Raw genomic sequence first — 19,460 nt, forward strand, 5'->3', positions numbered from 1 at the left:
AGCCTGTATTATACAGATTCAGAGATGTATCCCATTTTGTATTCTTCTGTTGATCTCTTCTTGACTTTAAAGAGTAGCTGTATCTATCTTTTAAAAAGATTGAGAAGAGAGGTAGTGGGTTATTAAACTTATACCTTCCAGCTACAAACCCGTCATCAAGAAAGGATAGGATCCTGTCCTCTCAGAAAAACTGGCACAAAAATAATACATTTGCAGTAATGCTGAGAAGGTATTTTCTTTAAAGACATCATCAAAAATTGTAATAATTTATCAAGATTCCAACTCTGCATTATAGACATTAAGTGCCAGATGATCACATCCTTTGCTGGTTGCAGTGATTAAAATAACAGAAGTGACACTGTTAAACATTACCTACTCATTCAGGCATTTATTTTAATGAGCTCACAAGTCTGGCTGAATATTGTTTCTTCTGGATCCACTGAGGGGACAGTTGGGAATGTATGCAAGGGAGGTGGGGAGATTCTGGCGGTTCCACAATGGGATTTCTGCACCTTGAACCCCTTACACGTCCTTCATTTAATACTACTTGCCAGGTAGTTAGAGCTTTATTTTACAATTACTTGTTTTAGTTTATTATGCTCTTATTTGGCTTTATTAGACTATTTATTTTTATCTCAGCCTTCTTTGTTATCTGGTCTTCATACGAAAGTGGTCAGCTTTCCAAATAAAGCACAAATCAAGAATAAGTAGAACTAGATGCATTCATGGAATTTTCCTGTTTAAAAAACAAAAAAGGCAAAATGGAGGTGTCGAAGAATGGACTAGGTAGCAGTCCATAGCCTAGAGTAGTTTAGGTGCTACTGTGGTAAAAGGAATATAAAATTAGGCCCCTGTCCTCGCTTAGTGTAACCTCATGTGCTTGACTTAGTGTGTTTGTCTCACTTTGTTTCTTTTATAATCAGCCGTGAGAGACGGGCTTCTGCAGAAAATGATTTAGTGAACCTAACCTTTTGCTTTGAATATTTGTAATGCCTGTTGAGGAGCATGTTCCTTTCCTTAAATCACACCTGCAGTTTAAGAGAGATTAGCCTTGTAACTAAGCACCTGAAGTTTAGGTGCTCATGCCTCCCCCATAATGAAAGGAATGAATACTCCTTGAAAACTCAGCAGCCCTCATTCTTTTAAAACATACCTTCTCCATGTCAAGGTTAAGGGTGTGCTAATAGGAAGCACAGGGAAAGCAGCATTTACATCTCCTTCTCTGTTCTTGTTCTGTGAAGGAATTGTAGGGTTTCTTTTCGAAGTCCTATTACCTGGGCACAATTAATGAAGATAGATTGACGACAGGTTCTGTTGTTAATTCCTCTCATTAAATATATAACAGCAATGACTATGAGCACCAGTCTGAATTGTAGAAAACATTAGTTTTAGTATATGTTGCATCTCTCTTCATACGTGCTAATGACAGGTCTCTGTAGTTTGAACCTTAGAAAGCAAGATTTTGGAAGTTTCCTCGAAAATCTTCAGAAAACTTGATGAAATAATAATTGTTCATGAAATACACATGTAATACAGTTTGTATGGTTTGATTTAGACATAATTTTTATGCCCAGCAACTCTTGAGTAAGATTCAGATATGTTGCTACAGTAAGCGGCTTCATCACTACTGGCCTGGTTTTTCTGTGTTGGGTTGTTTGTGTTTTTTTTCCCTGAAGATACATTTTTCTCCAAGGGGAAAACAAGGTCAGCTTTTTCCTCTGCATTGAGGAGGCTGCAACATGTGAAAAACACTTGCATGAAATTTTTGGTAGAGTTTCTAGGTCATTTTCATTTGTGATGCAGGACATCAAGGAGGAAAAAAAAGTTACTTCAAAGTCATCACAAATAGGTGTTGTATGAGGTATACTTGCACAACTGTTTTTAATTAAGCTGTTTATTTTTTGTAATCTTGGGTCCTTTCTTTTCCCCAGGCAGAACTTTGGGCCAGGTTTTCTTCAACCTGCGGAGTTAATGCACCCAGACCAGCAGCCACCCGAGGCTCATTATTCCTCCAGAGGAATATACTCAGAGGAAATGCCATCAGTGGCACGACCACGACCAGTTGGAAGCACTGCAGGTACACTTAAGTTGAACATGCACTAAAATAGCAAATCCTTCTCCATATCTATTCTTACCCTGAGATCACCATTAAGACATAACTCTTCTTCAGGTACTATACTTGAAATGTGGCCCTTGTCTTCACTGCCAAAAAAAATAAAGTAAAATAAAATAAGTGGTCACAAACAGAGGTTAACTTTACAGATATGTAGGACCTTGCAGAAAAAGGCAGTGCTTTGCCACTTTTTTTTAGTGTCTTACAAGCATTGGTAATTTCCTTGGTGCCAAATTATATAATTGATACATCCCAAATAAGCCTACCAAAAAATAATAATTCAATACTTTGCTGCTTCTTTGTTTCTCACTATTCTTCATAGAAATGTATGCATAAAAGCAGGGTCTTCTAGTTTCTGAAGATATCTACTGCTGCTGTCCCATATGAAATCATCTTCACTACTTCGACAGTGAGATAATTTCCATAGTGCTTACGAATGCTATCATGAGTAAAATTCTAATATCATATTGCAATTAAGCAGCAAACACTGATTCTAAGAATAAAATGTTCTATTACCATGCAAATGCCACAGTTATTTTTTTCCCAGACAAATGTTTTCTTCTTGGGGATTTGAAAAAGACTGAAAATACGATCATGTACTCATGAGTCCTAATTTTGATAGTTGCTCTCCTCTCCCTTTAACTGTTAAATGTATGAGAATGACAGAACTGTAGTGACTGTTACAGTTTAATGATGATGATTTAGTTCTCTGATTCACACTATTCTCTAATGTTTGTGCATCTTTTGCTTTAAAGTTTGGGGGAATTCAGATGATTAGTTACTGTCCTTCAGCATAAGTATGTATAAATATCAGGCTTCTCAGTTAATGGTTGTTTTTTGAGGGGAAAATATGAAAGCGAACTAACTGTACATCACGTAAATCAGTGGTTTTGTCTTTTCCTCCCTTTTTGTACATGCACACACGCACGCAGAGTTATCTGTTATGTATCTGTGGGTTTATTAAATGTTTCATTTCTGTTGTATTTATAAAATAAATTTTGTTTCCCTGTGGGAGGAAATTCAGGAAAAAAGAAAGCTGGCATGCTGTTCCATGTCTCTTACAATTAATGGTGGTGGCTCTCCTTGTATGTGTTTGAAAGCAGTGGGGGGTGGAGGGGAGTTAGAAAGGAGGAGGTTAGCTTTCAGGCTGAACGGAGATACAGTGTGTTCTGACCTTCTTGTTAGTCAGCGACAGCATCGTTTAATATTTAACCATAAAGCAAAGCTGCAAGAACTACACTTTTACATAGTCATGTATTTTATTCTTGTGAGAGATGGAATAGAAAGTAGCCTAGAGAGTTAAGAGTCTTGCCAGTGTGATGCAAATGTGATTTATTACGGTAGCAAATATCTTCTCTTTGCTGCTAAGTAATTTACATTAAAACATTGCCAGGGCTTTCAGTAAGTGTTGTTTGAAAAGGGCTGGCATGTTTTTGGAATGCTGTGCAGTCCATGCCTGAGATGCACGTATCTTAACCTCTTCCTTCAGTGCAGTGACAATGAAAAGCATCACACTCAAATGAACTGCACAAAATGCACACAACTTTTCCTTCTTTATTCTATACTGATAGCCTTCTTTCTGCTGATTTTTTTTTAAATTACACAAACAGAGCTTCACTTTCTTCTTGTCTCCTGCTTCCAACAAGGTTTTATGTTGTCATTTGTCTGCCCTGCAAACTTGACTATGTATAAAGATGAAAAAACAATATTTGCTTTTAAGGTTCTCAGATACAGCACCTCACTCAGGTGGGAATTGCTAGCAGGATCGGAGGTCAACAAGTGGAGATCCCCTCAGGCAGAGCAGGGCATGGCCAGCCGGGGGGGCCAGGGTGGCCCCAGTACCGTGGAGAGGATGAATATGCTAGGCGAGATGCAGTGAGTACTGTGTTACACATTTGCATAGTTTCCGAAGTAGTGATATGTTCGGGTATTTTTTTTTCCTGCATTACTGTTTGGAACTTTTTTCTCCCTGGAATACTTTCAGTTGCTTCTCTGACATTCTTTGCTTTGCTCTTCGAACCCTCGTTAGCTCTTCTAACTTTTGCTTGCTATTCTTTCACATTCGCTTCTCTCTAACTGCTTTCTCTCACGTTACCCTAACCCTTTTTTTTTCTTTACTCGAGGCCTTCATTCATTAATTGCAGTTCACCCAGTTCTGCTTCTGAGCACCAGCAGAGGTGGATACTGCTTTCCATTTCCTTCTTTGAAATATGCCTTTGTATTTTGCGATCATTTTAAGTAGAAAACATTGAATTAAATTGTCCCAGACTACCCTTCTACTTTGTATTATTATAGTTCTTTCGTCTTCTTTATCAGTGCACAACAGCAGGAGTCAGGGCCATAGAATAAGGCACACACTTGCACATAACAGTAGAGGAGTTCCTAAACAAATTATTTTCCTACCTCAGTCAGCAGGATGTGGTAAATTAATATGTATTAGTTTATCATTGTTTCCTAGGCAGCCATCGTGATTCCATGTTCTTGGCAGTGCTGCTTCCCAAAGCTGACATTTCTGATTCTACCAGATGTGTGGTGAGATTGAAGATACTGTGTGGCATTTCCAAGAAAGATCCAGTTGCCTGCTACCAGTCAGTGTTTGATGTACTTGCATCTTGAAGCAGACTGACCTGTGACAGCTTTACTGTAGTAGTCTTGAGAGTAATGCCTTTGTGCTACTTCATTTCCTCCCATCTTATAATTACAATTTTTCTGTTTTCTTTCTTGAGAGAGGAAGATCTCAGCCTTTTTGCATACTTAAGGCAGTTTAAGTTTGTTAGATAAGCCCTTAACTTGTTGCTTTCTGTACTTAAATAATTACCTTCAGAGTTTGGTTTCCTTCACTTGGACAGAGCTCTAAATTTCTTTCTTCTTTTTGGAAAGGAGAATTTACTTAATGATAGACACATTACTTAAGGTACATTATGCAACTTGGCAAAACATTCTTAGCAAACAGCCTTCCTGTTCCTTCATTCTGAGCAAAAACATTAGCCTCTGCATTTAGGCAGGATAGAGCTGGAGTGCTCTTTCTGCCATGAACTTGAAAGGGATCTGCATTTGTGTTTCTGCCATGGCGCTTTTCCTCACAGTATTCTCACCTGTTATTCTGCTGTCAACACCTGATTTCCCATTGGAATATGACCTCTCACTTATGCCACCTGACCCAAAATCAGTGTGCGGGTTACCGTCAATTCACCTTCATTCTCCCATCTAGAAGGCCTATGCAACCAAGATGATTTTAGTATTTCCTTAGCTAACAGGAAACACAATACGGAGCAATTGGTCACTTGAGCAGCAGATAGCAAAAATCTAGTCACATCTAATTGGCGACTTATTTTTGTATAATTTGTAATATATACTTACTTATACATATATACATGTATGTGCATATATATATTTATACATAAAATTCAGTTGAAATTGGCACAGTTCAACTGTTATTATGTGGAGATGATCAAATGCACAATGTGATCTCATAAATCTTCATTCCTTAAGAAGTTAACTAAAGGAAGACTCAAAGATATTTTTGTCTATTATTTTGTACTACTGTTAATTATATGGAAGTTTTATTATAAAAATATAATGTATGGATGCTATATGAAACTAAATATTGTTACATATATAGTGTTACATAGTACATAAACCTGTATTTCTATTCCTAAAGAAATGTTTAAAAATATGACAAAATTTCTTTGAGCTTTCCTATCCCTAGTTTGCTATTGTGGTCTAGTATAGGTTAGGTTTCCAAAGTAATCTCTGTTTTTGAAAGTTCTCAACCTGTTTAATTATGATGTTATATATGAAATCACAAAAATATACACTTCTGGTTTTGGGAGCTATTTAAGAAAATTTCTATAGCTTTAATGTTATAAAACAGCCACTGTCCTCAGCAGGTATTCTTCCTCATGTCTGCTAAGAAGCTATTCTTACAGTGCTAATTCAATACAGTATGAGATAGGAGCCGAATCATGTAGTGTATTTTAATGTGAAAGTAACCTGAATGTAGTTTAGTTTGATGTTAAGAGTCATGTATCAAGGAACGTTTGTTTTTAATATTTTTGATGTCATCTCTTTTCTATAAACCCACAGAGTACTTGTCAGGTTTGCTAACTAGACTCCACTTACGAATTAGTTTCAGGTTTCACTGCCAAATGCAGTAATTTTGAACAATCAAGAGACCTATTCATTCCTTTCTAATACTAAAATCTCCTTCCTTTTATAAGAAGTAAGACAGGATGTTACTTGGAAAATCTTCTTTACCTATCATTCTCCCATTAAAGCTTCTTTTCCTCTTAATCTCTCATCCCAAATTAACCGTGCAATTGATCAGGGCTGCATGAGCTATGCAACAAAGTCAGAATCTATTATTAGTTCAGTCCTAAGCCAAATTGCTTGGATTTCATTCATTTGTATTATGAGAGATGTTAGGCAACATACTCCCATGCATTTTTGTGTTGCCTGCACACTGCTGCTACAGTATCTCTAGGTCCCCCATATCCTTCCAGTCTCAGCTTTGTAATCCCTTCGCTCCCCTCCCCCTCATCCCCAAATCCTCTTCTAGCTGACCTTGCTGTCTTTTCTTCCCTCCCCAGTTAGCTCTCTCTGCTGCTACTTCAGCCTTATCTGCAGAGGTTACTGCTCACTAAATTGTGATAACTGTGATCTGAACATGCTGCAGCTGGATGCTCCTTGTTGGAAGGGGATTGTGCTGCTTTCCTCTGAGTCGTAGGTTCATTAAGGCATGTTCAAGCAGCCTCAAGTCCTTGGTGTCCAGTGTTTCCATCTGGCTGCCTCTCAACCTTCACAGATACTCGGCAAGAGGAAATGATTGCTTTAGGGATATCAGCTGGAATTTAGATTTTTCGAAATGTACCTGGTTTGTGTCCATACTGGGAGTTGGTGCAGTAACCTAGTGTACTGTAAATTTATGATTTATTTTAATGTAAGCAGATTTTTTTCCAGATAGACAAGCCCATAAACTTAGGATTCTGTTGTGTTTCTCTCATGTTTCATTAAAGAATATATTTTACTGAACAAAAACAGAATTGATCCCTTTCTTCCATTAAGCAATGGTTGTCCCTAAACTGGGAAAGTATTACTCAGATCTGTAGAACTACGCTGAGTGTAGAAAAATCCAGTCTTTCTGACTAGAGTCACTTTTGGCTTTTGTTGCTTCTCCCGTTGACCGTGTTTTCCTGGGCACAGGTCACTTACATGGTCCTTACAAGTGTACAGTCTGGACAGGCAAGCCAGACAGAGAATGGGAAGGTAAAAGTAGTAGCATCCCTATTTTATAGATGGTACGAAGGAATTACTACCAGGAAGATGGTGATTTGCCTATTGTCTTCTAGGAAGTTGATGGAAAGGCAAGGAAAGAGAAGCCAACTCATTGACTTCCAGTTCTGTGTTTTTCCCCAACTCCTTCTATTTCAGTTTCTAAACATAACAGACATAGAAGGGAGTCAGACTTTTTAATGGATGTTCAAAGAGATTTTAAAAATTGCTGAACCTGAGGCAGTCCAGCAAATTTGTGTATGCTTGTTGTTTGTGCTCCATAAGAAGAATCACTCATTCATACAACAAAAGAACAGTGGCAGCCGATAGAAGCATCTCCATGCTGCTTTTCCTCTGTTCTTTGCCTTTTTGCTTTCTTGTCTTTTCTGGGATTATCATATTTATTCAGAAAGTACAGTAATGATTTCTGCCTTTTTCCAGACGCATATGCATGGACACCAAGAATATTCCTCCTCACCAGTATTCCAGATGCCGAGGACTTCAGCCAGGCAGCCTTCGGCACCCCCTGCTCAGCTTCCGCACAACAGCCTTCAGGGCCAGGGCCTTTGCTACACCACCAGTTCCACTGAGGACCTCCAGCCAGGTCACTCTTCAGCCTCTCTTATAAAAGCAATTAGAGAAGAACTTCTACGACTTTCTCAGAAACAGACAACAGTGCAGAACTTCCATAGTTGATTTAGCATTCCTTTGCAAATCTGCCAGGTATCTGCTTCCTATGGAAGCAAAGACTTAAAGGAAATCACCAATGTTGTTCTCTCAAAAGAATGGACTTTCACAGCTCTTTAAACAACACTCCAGAAAAAAGAAAAGGCAGCAAAATGAGAAGAGTGTAGGAGAGACAGGGGACAAACAGGGAAAATAGTCAGTGTCATCGCAAGCAACGTTAATTAGTCTGCTGTTACTATGGTGCTCCTCTTCTCCTCCTACCCTCATTCAGTCAAACAAATAAATAAAAAGTTAGGTCAAGAAGTCAATACTCCAGCAACAGAAAAATCCCAGGAACAAACTCCAAGTGTAGTAACTCCTTCTTCTAAGGAAGAAGGCAAAGGTTTGCATGAACTGAAATGACATTTTGCAACAGAGTACAAGTATTCTGATCTCTCCAGTGCTTATGGGGAACTGGTTTGTGTTGCTGTTCTTCAAGATTACAAACTGTATCAGCTCTAGGGTGTTGAAGGTGTAATCCCACATAAGAATCCCTTTGATTGTCAATAACAATAGGACTGTTTAGAATAAAAGGCTTTATGAGCTACTTGTAACAAACTGGAACAATAATTGTTATAGCTCTAACCTTCCGAATGGAGCTACCCTCTGCACTCTTCCTTGTTTTCCTTCTGGTGCTGAAGCTTCAAGTGTTCCTTCATCTTCAATGTTTGCAAAGTGAAACATTGGCCTTGTATAACTACAACAATATCCATAGACTTATTCAGGCTGGAAAAACAAAGCAAAGCATCCAAACAGAAAGGGCTTGGTATTTAATTTGTTCTAAAAATCATTGAAAAATATTCAGCCACAGTTAAATTTGGGGAAATGCGTGTATATAACGTTAAAAATTATATATTTGCATACTACGTGCTCTTGTTAGACCAGCGATAAATTATTGCCACTCTGTAGTTTGCTTTGTGGACAGAAATCAATCCAGCCTGACTGGTACAGGGTCACCAGCATTGTTTTAAATTGATGTCCTAAATCATTGCTTATGTTTGGATCTGAATAATTTTAGTGAAAGTCAGTGACAGTTTAGAGCATTAACATAGGCTTAGAGTTGCAGTTTGGAGACAGTTTCTATATTTATACTTGTTCCCACTGTCCCTTTGGACAAAGGGTAAGCATTGTCCCCATGGTAAAAAATGGTACGTGCCATGGAACTGTTTGTCGCTGTTTTTTTCCAGAGTTTTAATTTAATATTAGCTATGAATTTACTAATATTTGGCCATTGCATAACTGTAACTGACATAATACATGTGAAGATTTTACTTACGTCGTGATTTGTTGGAGTGTTTTTATTTTCAGATCAGACTGTATTAAGCTAACAAACTGGCACAGAGATGGAGTGGGAGCTCAGTGTTTGTGAGAAGGCTTGGGAGCCTTGCCCTAGAAAAATGAAAAGCAAAGCTACTTGGTGCTACAACATGGGCATTTCAAACACTGTAGAAGATGGTAGTAGCCAAGGAGATCATTGGGCAGTTGACCAGGGTAGGCCTTAATGGCATAGAAATAGCATTGGTAAGATACAGGTATGTAATGCTCTTTTATTATGGTGTTCTTTGGCTACCAAATCAGTTCCTGGTTCCAGTGCACAGTTCAGTAGCTGCAACAAGACTAGCTCAGACTGAAATGAAAACAGGTAGGAGAATGCCATGGAAGAACCCTATGTACTTTGTTCATGAATACATATATAACGTCATTCGTTGCCAAAGCCAAGACTAGGAAGCAACTGGCTGCTCACTGACGTGATAAAAACAATGGCATGTTGCTTCCTTTCTTTATTAGGAAACTAAGATATTTTTCTGTTTACCTACGATTGTCAGAAGGCAGTATGAAATTGTTTGAGGAACTTAATGTAGCAAAGCAGTCTAAATTCATTTCCAGTTCACTGGTTAATACTTAGTCCTCATGGGCACTGGTTGAGGTTTGGATGGAGTCAGAACACCTGCATGGTTGTGAACAGCACTATTTACAGGTCATTCTGTTTTGAATTTTTTTAAGCCTTTTGTGTAATAATCAGTTCTAGCATAAAAATAAAGAAACAGTTGTTTTCTGCCAAATTTGTACATGTGAATGTTGCTGATACTTCTGAAAAATGTTGGGTTTTGCAAAATGAAGATTGTATCAGGCAATGTTAATCTTTGAAAATGCTGAAGACTGTTCCTAAGTGTTCCCATTAAAACCATCTCCTTCACAGCCCAGATCCTTCTCCAGCCTGATTCTGCAGTGAAGTCAGAGGCCAGTGCTTATAACATTAGCACATTGTGACTTCATTTCAAGAAAACGTGAGTTTCTAGAAAGCAAGTTGATTGTCTGACTCGAAGGAATACGTAATCCTTTGAAAGTTAAAGGTACTTATGCTATTTCTAATTCACTTCTGCTAGTGATGGTGATGCTATTATAATATTTCCATCCTTTTATGTTTGGAAGAGTATTGTTTTTCTTTTCAGTCCCAAATCTTACAAAGAACACAAACAAGACAGTTAGGTATAGGTAAAGAAAGTGGCTTTTGCCAATGCAAAAATCCCTCTTTGAAACCTTACAATTTCACAGAGAAGACAGTAATATGTAAGTTGGAATTCAGCATTTGTTTCTGCATGAAAATAATCCGTGAATGTCTCAAATTCTAACAATCTGATTAATGTGTTTTCATTAGTGCCATATGTTCACTACTCTGCTCTGGTGCAGCCTCTCCTCAAGTACTGTGTACAGTTTTGGGCATCACAGCATAAGAAGGACATAAAGCTATTACAGAGCATGCAAAGGAGGGGAACAAAGATGGTGAAGGGTCCAGAGGGCAAGACATAGGAAGAGCAGCTGAGGTCCCTTGGTTTGTTCAGCCCAGAGCAGAGCAGGCCGAGGGGAGGCCTCATGGCGGCCTGCAGCTCCCTCACGAGGGGAGCGGAGGGGCAGGCGCTGAGCTCTGCTCTCTGGGGACAGTGACAGGACACGAGGGAACGGCATGGAGCTGGGACAGGGAAGGGTCAGGCTGGGTGTTAGGAAAAGGCTCTGCACCCAGAGGGTGGTCGGGCACTGGGACAGGCTCCCCAGGGCAGTGGACATGGCACTGAGCTGCCGGAGTTCAAGAAGCATTTGGACAACACTCTCAAACGCATGATCTGTTTTTTGGGTGGTCCTTTGGGGATCCAGGAGTTGGACTCTGATCCTCGTGGGTCCCCATCAGCTCATTCTGTGATTTCGAAGTTACATTCTCAGACTGGCTGAAGACCTGATCTGCTGTTCACAAACTGATGGTATGGCATACTCTGTATATTCATATATTAACAAAAGTAACATATAAGGCACTTTAGTGTTCCATTTCCAAGATGGTCTTAACAAGGGAGACCTGCAAGTCACCTCTTGCAGCTACAGGAAAGCTGTGTTTTTTTGTTTTTTTTTTTTTTTCCGTGTGCTACAAAAGGACTCTTTGGAATGTATCTGCCAAAATGTGTGGTTCCTCTTAAGAATTTGGGGAAAAAAAATCTGCAAGCTTCTGGATCCCCAAGTGCTTGAGCTCTTTTACCAGTTTATTTTATTGCCCTATTAAAAGAAAAAAAAATCTGAAATGTAAAGTATCCTGAATTTGAAGTATTTCTTAATGATGAATCTACCAGTTACTGAAAACACTGATCAGATGAGAAGTTGGTACAGGCACTGAAAGCTGTTACCAACAGTTACATCCATTTTCATGCCTAAACCATCTGGTTCGTGGAATCCTCAGGCTTTTCTCTTTCTTCACAATTTTCCTTGACATTTGTGTTTAGTTTGTGTTTAGTTTCCAATTTCCAAAGACCCAAAACAGCTGACACTGCTGTGCATTAACTCATAGCTTGAGAGTACATCAGACGGATTACGCAAGGATGCTGATGCGTATTTGAGCCCAAGTGAAGTCACCGGTTGTGTGATGTGGATGGCAGTGGGTAGCTGAAGTCATTTTTAAACTTTACTCTCGCTACATCCTTTCCTTTCCCAGCTTAACAATTTTTCAGCTAAAGAAACAAATGAGAGTTTTCAACTCCATGCCTTATCTTAGCAGTTCTTTGTTAGCAGCTGCCACTCTTTGGAAAAACTGTATCTTGGCCAAGAGCTTTGAAGTGACTTGGAGGTGGGAGCATGCGGGGCAGGGAGTCCTGAGGATGCCACCAGTCTGTTCTCACTCATGTATTCCAGTATTTGTAGATCCTAAATATAAAGTGGAATTTAGGAAAGAAACTTTCTATCAGTGTTGATGAAGATTTACTAGGTGTACAGTATTTTGGATGTGAATGCACTTGGGTGCTTGAAAAGTCTGATTTCTCTTTTTATAATGTGTCCTTTGAAAAGCAGCTGAAAATCAGCTAATAAGATAATATTCAATGATCAGATAATCAGCTGCTTTATGACTGTAAAAATTCTTTTTCCCTGTATCTGACACTAGTTCAACAAGGGCAGACCAATCTCAACTTACTACAGCTCATGCTGTTAGGACTGCCAGTTAAGATCCAAATGCTGGTCTGCGTATTGTCCCTTCTGACATCTGCATAACTTCCCCTGAAAACCATTGAGTCACGTGTATATTTTGAAAGGAGAATTTATCCTGCAGGTTCTTTATTACAGCTTGGGATACACTTGGCAAGATGTATCTGGCTTGACTTACAGGTCCAAGGGTGAGTCTACTCACCCAGAAAGTTAAGAAACTCGAGAAGCAGGAATGAGATGGAGATGCACTGTCTCGTTAAAGAGATGTTTCCAGAGTAGAGCTGCAGTCCTGTGAATCCCACTGAAGACTGATAGATTTTCAAAAATGACATTAGTGCTAGACAAAATACACATTTCTTTGCCCTTCATAGTTTGCAGAGCTGGAATGTTTTGTACTGATTTTTGTATTACTTTATCTTGATACTCTTTACATTTAAAGTATATTTTCTCTTTTGTAATGGCCATTCCTGTTAGTTCTGAGTAGTTCTTACTCCATAGCTGAAAAAGTTTATGTTGAGGCTGTTACATCTTGCCTTAATCAGAATAAAATGTTGGCACATTTGAACAAATGCTCTGAAAAGTCTTTTCAAATGAATGCTAAATGTCTGTGGGTCCCCGACATGGTGTTTTCCAATTTCACTTACAGTAACCATGTTGTTGCCGTATGTAGAGTGGGCAAAGGGAAATGAAAATTTAGAGAATAGGAAAGAGACTGAACCATGAAAATTACAGTTTTGCATTTTCATTTATATTCTAATGTATGCACTTAAGAACTCTGTCATGTTTCCATGAATGCTTCTCCAAGATTTTCAGCTCAGGCCTTTTTGGAAGTTGGTTTTCTCATCCAGTTTGAGTGTTTTAGTGCTGTGCATGATTTAAAAGCAGTAGCTGGATATTGCTTTCTGTTTTAGGAAAAACCTCTTCACATTCAAGGAAAAATTGATGCGGTGTTATATTTGGCAATGCACCAGGCTCTTCTGGTCCTGAAAGGCAGATCTGAAAAGCTTGACTAAAATAACAGGAATTAAAAAACATTACCACAATAATAAAAATCAGGAAGCTTTTACCCTTGGAGTTAAGGAAAGAGGAGACAGGTTTGGGACTTAGCAGCTGTTGGTAGTACTTCAGCATAGTTGCCAAACATGAAATTGTTCAAATCCTGTGCAGTACAGGTGACTTGGGCATACACGAACTCAGGAACTGATTACAGGATTTGATAGTCCTTGCAACCCTGAATAAAATGGTTTCAGGTAAGTCACCTTGCATTTTGCATGGAACCCTTGTTACCTAGCATTTCCATTGATGATTTTGATCCTCGTGACAGTTTTTCTGAGCTTGATGATGGCTGCTTTAAACAAGAACACTTCAGAAATTCAAGATTAAAGGTAAGGAATTTCCCATTTAGAGAATTTCCAGATGTGCAGCCAAGTATTTACAGTATTGCTATATCCTGCTATTCTCCACTGCAATGTTGAAGAAAAATTGCTAGGACGCTGGAAACCATTCTTGCTTTTGCAGAGCGCATGGTAGGACTGCAAAGGAGTTGAGAGAAGTTGGTTGTCACTTCCAGAAAATAACATCACTGACATGACATTGCTTACAATACTCACATTTCTGCCTGGGAGCAAGGAGTACTGTCCTGCAGCTGAGGGCTGAAGAAGCATTTAACACAAGTGACAATGAGCATTATTTAGACATCTTTATTTAAGGATAAATGTTTCACCAAATGTTATCACACAGCAGTGGTATGAGAACACACAGCTCAGCTGATGTCTGGTGACGTCTTCATATGTTTGAGCCCAGAGGGTTGCCACATCAGAATGGATGCTGTTGGACTGATGTGGTTTAAATATATGATATGGAACCAGCCTAGCAAAGAAATTTTGTAGCTATCTCCCTACTTTTTCCCCATTCAGACAAAGCAGATGGAGCTGTAAAGGACCTGAAGAGGTACTCTAGCTTCTGCTCCAGAAAGTCACATTGGAAATGAAGTAGAATTTGGCTGTGTGTTTAATGATGTGACCTGAAACTACAAACTAGGGAAGGCTCTCCCTGTGACTCACCAACCTCAATTCTGTATGTTGGTACCACTTGTTTTGTGATCGAGGACAAAGAAATTGGAAAAGCCACTGATACAAAAGTGTATTAATAATAATTAAAAAAATAAACAAAACAAAACCACCACCAACAAAAAAACCTTGGTGAAGAGAAGTCATCAGCAAAGAGATCTTACAGAACCATCATCAGTTGGGAAGTGTTTTGATTTAAAATGCTGTTTCCCCTGGAAAGGGAAGAGAAGGAAAGGACAAGGGGACAAGGCAGGACCTTCTTGGTTGTTGCAACCAGCAGCGGGTGCAGCTATGGGCGGGGAATGAAGAGAAGAAACCTAGCATATTGAGTAAATGGCAAATAATAAAGCTGAAATGGGTAAATAGTTTGAAAGATGAGCCACCAAACAGCAGAGAGGCAGCAGTAAGTTTAACTAGGACTCGAGGGTTAGAAGAGTGTCTTCTATGTGATTGTCTTAAATTCACTCACATAAATAGTTGCAGGGTGAAACGCTGTATTTAGATCAGCGCGCAACTTTCACAAAAGTAGTGAATATGTGAAATTGATGGAAAATGAGCTCAATGGGAGAGAAAAGGGATGGAACAGGAGTGACTGTAATCAAAGGGGAAAAGTTGAAAAAGTCATTGAAAGGTATTATTGCATGAAACTATCTGTCCTTTGTAGTTAAGGACACTATAAAAAGGTGAGGGTTGGAACAGAGCTTCCTTTACTGATCTCTGAGACTGGAGACGTTCGTTTATGAATGCAGAGTCTTTGTTTGGGGTTTTTTCTTGGAGAGTTTTATGTCAGCAAGACAAAGGGACCCTCAGGTGATTATTTCTGGTGGGTGAGCAAAGCGGTTAACTGAACGTGTCTCTAGATTTCCTACCTTCAAAGTGGACAGGAAAAGTCTACGTGTGTCTTAGAGCTGTGTTTTTTTCCCTAGCCGTTTGCAGACTTGGGAGACAAAACTGCATTGTTTACCCTGAGCTTATTTCTGGAAATTTTATTACAAAATAGGATTTAGAAATAAACTCTTTGAAAAGTGCATATTTGATTCCGGGACAAAAATCTGCAGCTGGGTTTGAATTCCTCAGGAGAGTCTGATACTACTGATACCACAAAGTAAGTGGGATCTGGAGCATAAGGATGAGAAGGTGACTGCTTCCCAGGATTGCCTAGATTTAATTCCTTGCCTGTAATCAATTACAATAGTTTTCTGAAATCCTAGTTTTTGTAATGTCTTTATCAGAACTACCAATTCCTACTACAGAGCACATTTTCTTAGCACATTTTCATCTAACCTCTGTCTTCTCTCTATGTGTTTCATGTGAGCAGGAAGCTCTGATGCTTGTCAGTTTTCATCCCTCTGGTGATTTTGCAAAGTGTAATCATTGTAAAGTGCAATTGCTTAATATGTAGTTCATTCACTAAAACCCCAAGGATAGAGGCAGTGAGTAACGTGAGTTATTACCAGAACAATGGTATCTAAAAAGATTTGTGCATCGGGTACCAATCAATTTAGTCTTTGAATTAAGAATTTTAAAAAATTCCTGGTCAGATGTGATTTGATATTATTTCCAGGCAAATTAAAGTAGCTACCCTGGAGTCAGTATTCGGTATTAGAAGTGCTGATTGGTTACGCGTTCCCTATTGCTCTGTTTGTCTATCAAGATACCTGTAGACCAGCAGCTTTCCCAGGTGCCAATCTGGGTGTCTCCTGTACTAGGCACTGAATACTTTCTTTGCCTGAAATTCAGAAACTTTGTCCAGATAATATGAAGAATGGTTCTGGCTTGATCAGCAAAGTTAGGACTCAAGAGTGTGTTTCAGTGACACTTATTTTCATTCAGCCATCCAGATTTCAACCAATTTTGCCATGTTTATACTAAATCATATGAGCTAGAATCATTTATTTTCCACCTTCTTCCAGCAAGGAACTTTTTGGTGCAAGAACACAGCATTGAGGAACTTGCCAAACGTCAACTGGGATCACCACACAGCTGACATGAGCAAGTCCAGGAGGTTCATAAAGCACCTAGATGATAACTTCTTGGTGCAGGTGCTAAGAGATCCAACTAGGAAAGGTGCCCTCCTAGGGTCTTGTGGGGGACGTGGCAACTGGCGGCCATCTCAGTCATAGTGACCATTAAGTGGTTGAGTTTAGAATTTATGGTGACAGAAGGAAAACTGTCACCAAAACTTCAGCCCTGGATATGGGGAAAGCAGACTTCAGCCTGCTCAGGGAACTAGTTAGCAAGGTCCCCTGGGAAACTGCTTTTGAAGGCATTGGCGTCCATCAGTGCTGGTCAATCTTTAAGCACTGCCTCCTAACAGCACAGGATCAGGCGATTCCAAAATATTGGAAGTCAGACAAGCGGGGCAGAAGGCCGGCCTGGCTGACCAGGGATCTTCTACTGGAGCTTAGGCAAAAAAAGAAAGTGTACGGCTGCTGGAAGGAGGGTCAGGCGACGAGGAAGGAATACAGGGATGCTGTTCGTGTTTGTAGGGAGAAAATTTGTGTGGTCAAAGCCCAACTAGAGTTGAAGATGGCCATGTCTGTGGGAGACAATAAAATAGTTGTTTTTAGATACATGAACAGAAAAAGGAGAACCAAAGAAAACATAGGTCTGCTACTAGATGGGGAGGGTCTCCTCACAGACAATGGCATAGGCAAAGCAGAGACATTTAACGCCTTCTTCGCCTCTGTCTTAAACACTGATGATGGGCTTCGGGACCCAGGGTGCCCTGAGCTGGAGGACAATGACGGTGGGAATGACAAACTCCCAACCGATCCTGAACGTGTGCGGGATTTGCTGCTCCACCTGGATCCATACAAGTCCATGAGTCCGGATGGGATTCATCCCAGGGTGCTTAAAGAGCTGGCTGACGTCATCGCGGGACCTCTCTCAATTATTTTTCAATGATCTTGGGAATCTGGAGAGGTCCCATTGGACTGGAAGCTGGCAAATGTTGTGCCAATTTTCAAGAAGGGTAAGAAAGAAGACCATAGCAATTACAGGCCCGTCAGTCTCACGTCAGTGCCTGGTAAAATTATGGAGAGGATGATCCTTGAAGTTATTGAAGCGCAGCTGGGGGACAATGCAGTCATTGGTCCCAGCCAACATGGGTTCATGAGGGGTAGGTCCTATTTGACTAACTTGATTTCCTTTTATGATAAGATCACCCATCTAGTCGATCAAGGAAAACCAGCTGATGTGATCTTTTTGGACTTCAGCAAAGCTTTTGACACGGTTTCCCATAGGATCCTACCGGACAAAATGTCCAGCATACAGCTAAACAAAAACATCATACGATGGGTGAGCAATTGGCTGACGGGCAGGGCTCAAAGGGTTGTGGTAAATGGGTCCACATCCAGCTGGCAGATGGTCACTAGTGGGGTCCCTCAAGGCTCCATTTTAGGGCCAGTCCTCTTCAATGTTTTTATAAATGATTTGGATGTAGGACTAGAAGGTGTTTTGAGCAAATTTGCCAACGACACCAAACTTGGAGGAGTTGTGGACTCAGATGAGGGTGGGAAGGCCTTCCAGAGAGATCTGGACAGATTTGAGAGCTGGGCGATCACCAACCACATGAAGTTTAACAAAAGCAAGTGCCGGATCCTGCACTTGGGACAGGGCAACCCTGGCTATATGTACAGACTGGGTGATGAGATGCTGGAGAGCAGCCCCGCAGAGAGGGATCTGGGGGTTGTGGTTGACAGCAAGTTGAATATGAGCCAGCAGTGTGCCCTGGCAGCCAGGAGGGCCAACCGTATCCTGGGGTGCATCAAGCACGGCATTGCTAGTCAGTCGAGGGGAGTGATTGTCCCGCTCTACTTTGCGCTGGTGCGGCCTCACCTCGAGTACTGTGTGCAGTTCTGGGCACCACAGTACAGAAAGGACATTAAACTGTTGGAGAGTGTCCAGGGGAGGGCGACGAAGATGGTGAAGGGCCTAGAGGGGAAGACATATGAGGAGCGGCTGAGGTCACTGGGCCTGTTCAGCCTGGAGAAGAGGAGGCTGAGAGGGGACCTCATCACAGTCTACAACTTCCTCGCGAGGGGGAGTGGAGAGGCAGGTGACCTATTCTCCGTTATAACCAGTGACAGGACCCGCGGGAACGGGGTTAAGCTGAGGCAGGGGAAGTTTAGGCTGGACATCAGGAAGAGGTTCTTCACCGAGAGGGTGGTTGCACACTGGAACAGGCTCCCCAGGGAAGTGGTCACTGCACCAAGCCTGTCTGAATTTAAGAAGAGATTGGACTGTGCACTTAGTCACATGGTCTGAACTTTTGGGCAGACCTGTGCGGTGTCAGGAGTTGGACTCGATGATCCTTATGGGTCCCTTCCAACTCGGGATATTCTATGATTTAACTGATCAATGTACTGTAAACGACTGGAGCATTAATATTTCTGTCATCGTTCTAGAGGTTAATGGAAAGCTTAGGGTAATATGAGACATTGCCTTATTTTTTACATGCTTTGAGATGCTTGAGAGCCTAAACCAGCTCAGTGCCACAGCATGGCATAGCGTGTGGCATGCTGAAGGGGTATCAAGGTTTAACTCAGGTGAAATGATGCCTGTACGTGGATAAATCCTAAGTTATGTTTTGTTCCCAGGTTTTCCCATGGGAATAAAAATGGTAGGCTTCCTGAATAAAACAAAGCATGTGCTGGATGTATGCTTGTTAGTGTAGGTCCCTTAAAGTCAACAGGGCTTGGGCAGCATTGCGCTAGTTGAGGGTAATAATACTACTATACCAATCATACTATTAGATGTATAATAATAAGTGGCGATGATACTATTAGGAATGAGAAAACATGCAATGATTACACCAA

General features: G+C 40.4%; 1 protein-coding gene across 8 annotated transcripts in view; it reads left to right on the forward strand.

Moving 5' to 3' along the window:
- The window catches only part of KIAA1549, a 144,378-nt gene extending 131,239 nt beyond the window's left edge, over positions 1-13,139 (forward strand). For 7 of the 8 annotated variants that reach the window (XR_014587458.1, XM_083846387.1, XM_083846390.1 and 4 more), the window contains 3 exons: positions 1,932-2,077; positions 3,834-3,988; positions 7,826-13,139. Coding sequence is in view for 7 of the 8 variants with exons in the window: in XM_083846387.1 (XP_083702513.1) it covers positions 1,932-2,077; positions 3,834-3,988; positions 7,826-8,080 (556 nt within the window). In the remaining variant the exon portion in view is untranslated. The remainder of the gene's footprint in view (positions 1-1,931; positions 2,078-3,833; positions 3,989-7,825) is intronic. The other variant, XM_083846393.1, reaches the window with a different exon arrangement.
- Positions 13,140-19,460: the final 6,321 nt, after the last annotated feature.

Source organism: Anser anser (genome assembly GCF_964211835.1).
Source record: "Anser anser genome assembly, chromosome: 1".
In the NCBI taxonomy this organism is placed as follows: Eukaryota; Metazoa; Chordata; class Aves; order Anseriformes; family Anatidae; genus Anser; species Anser anser.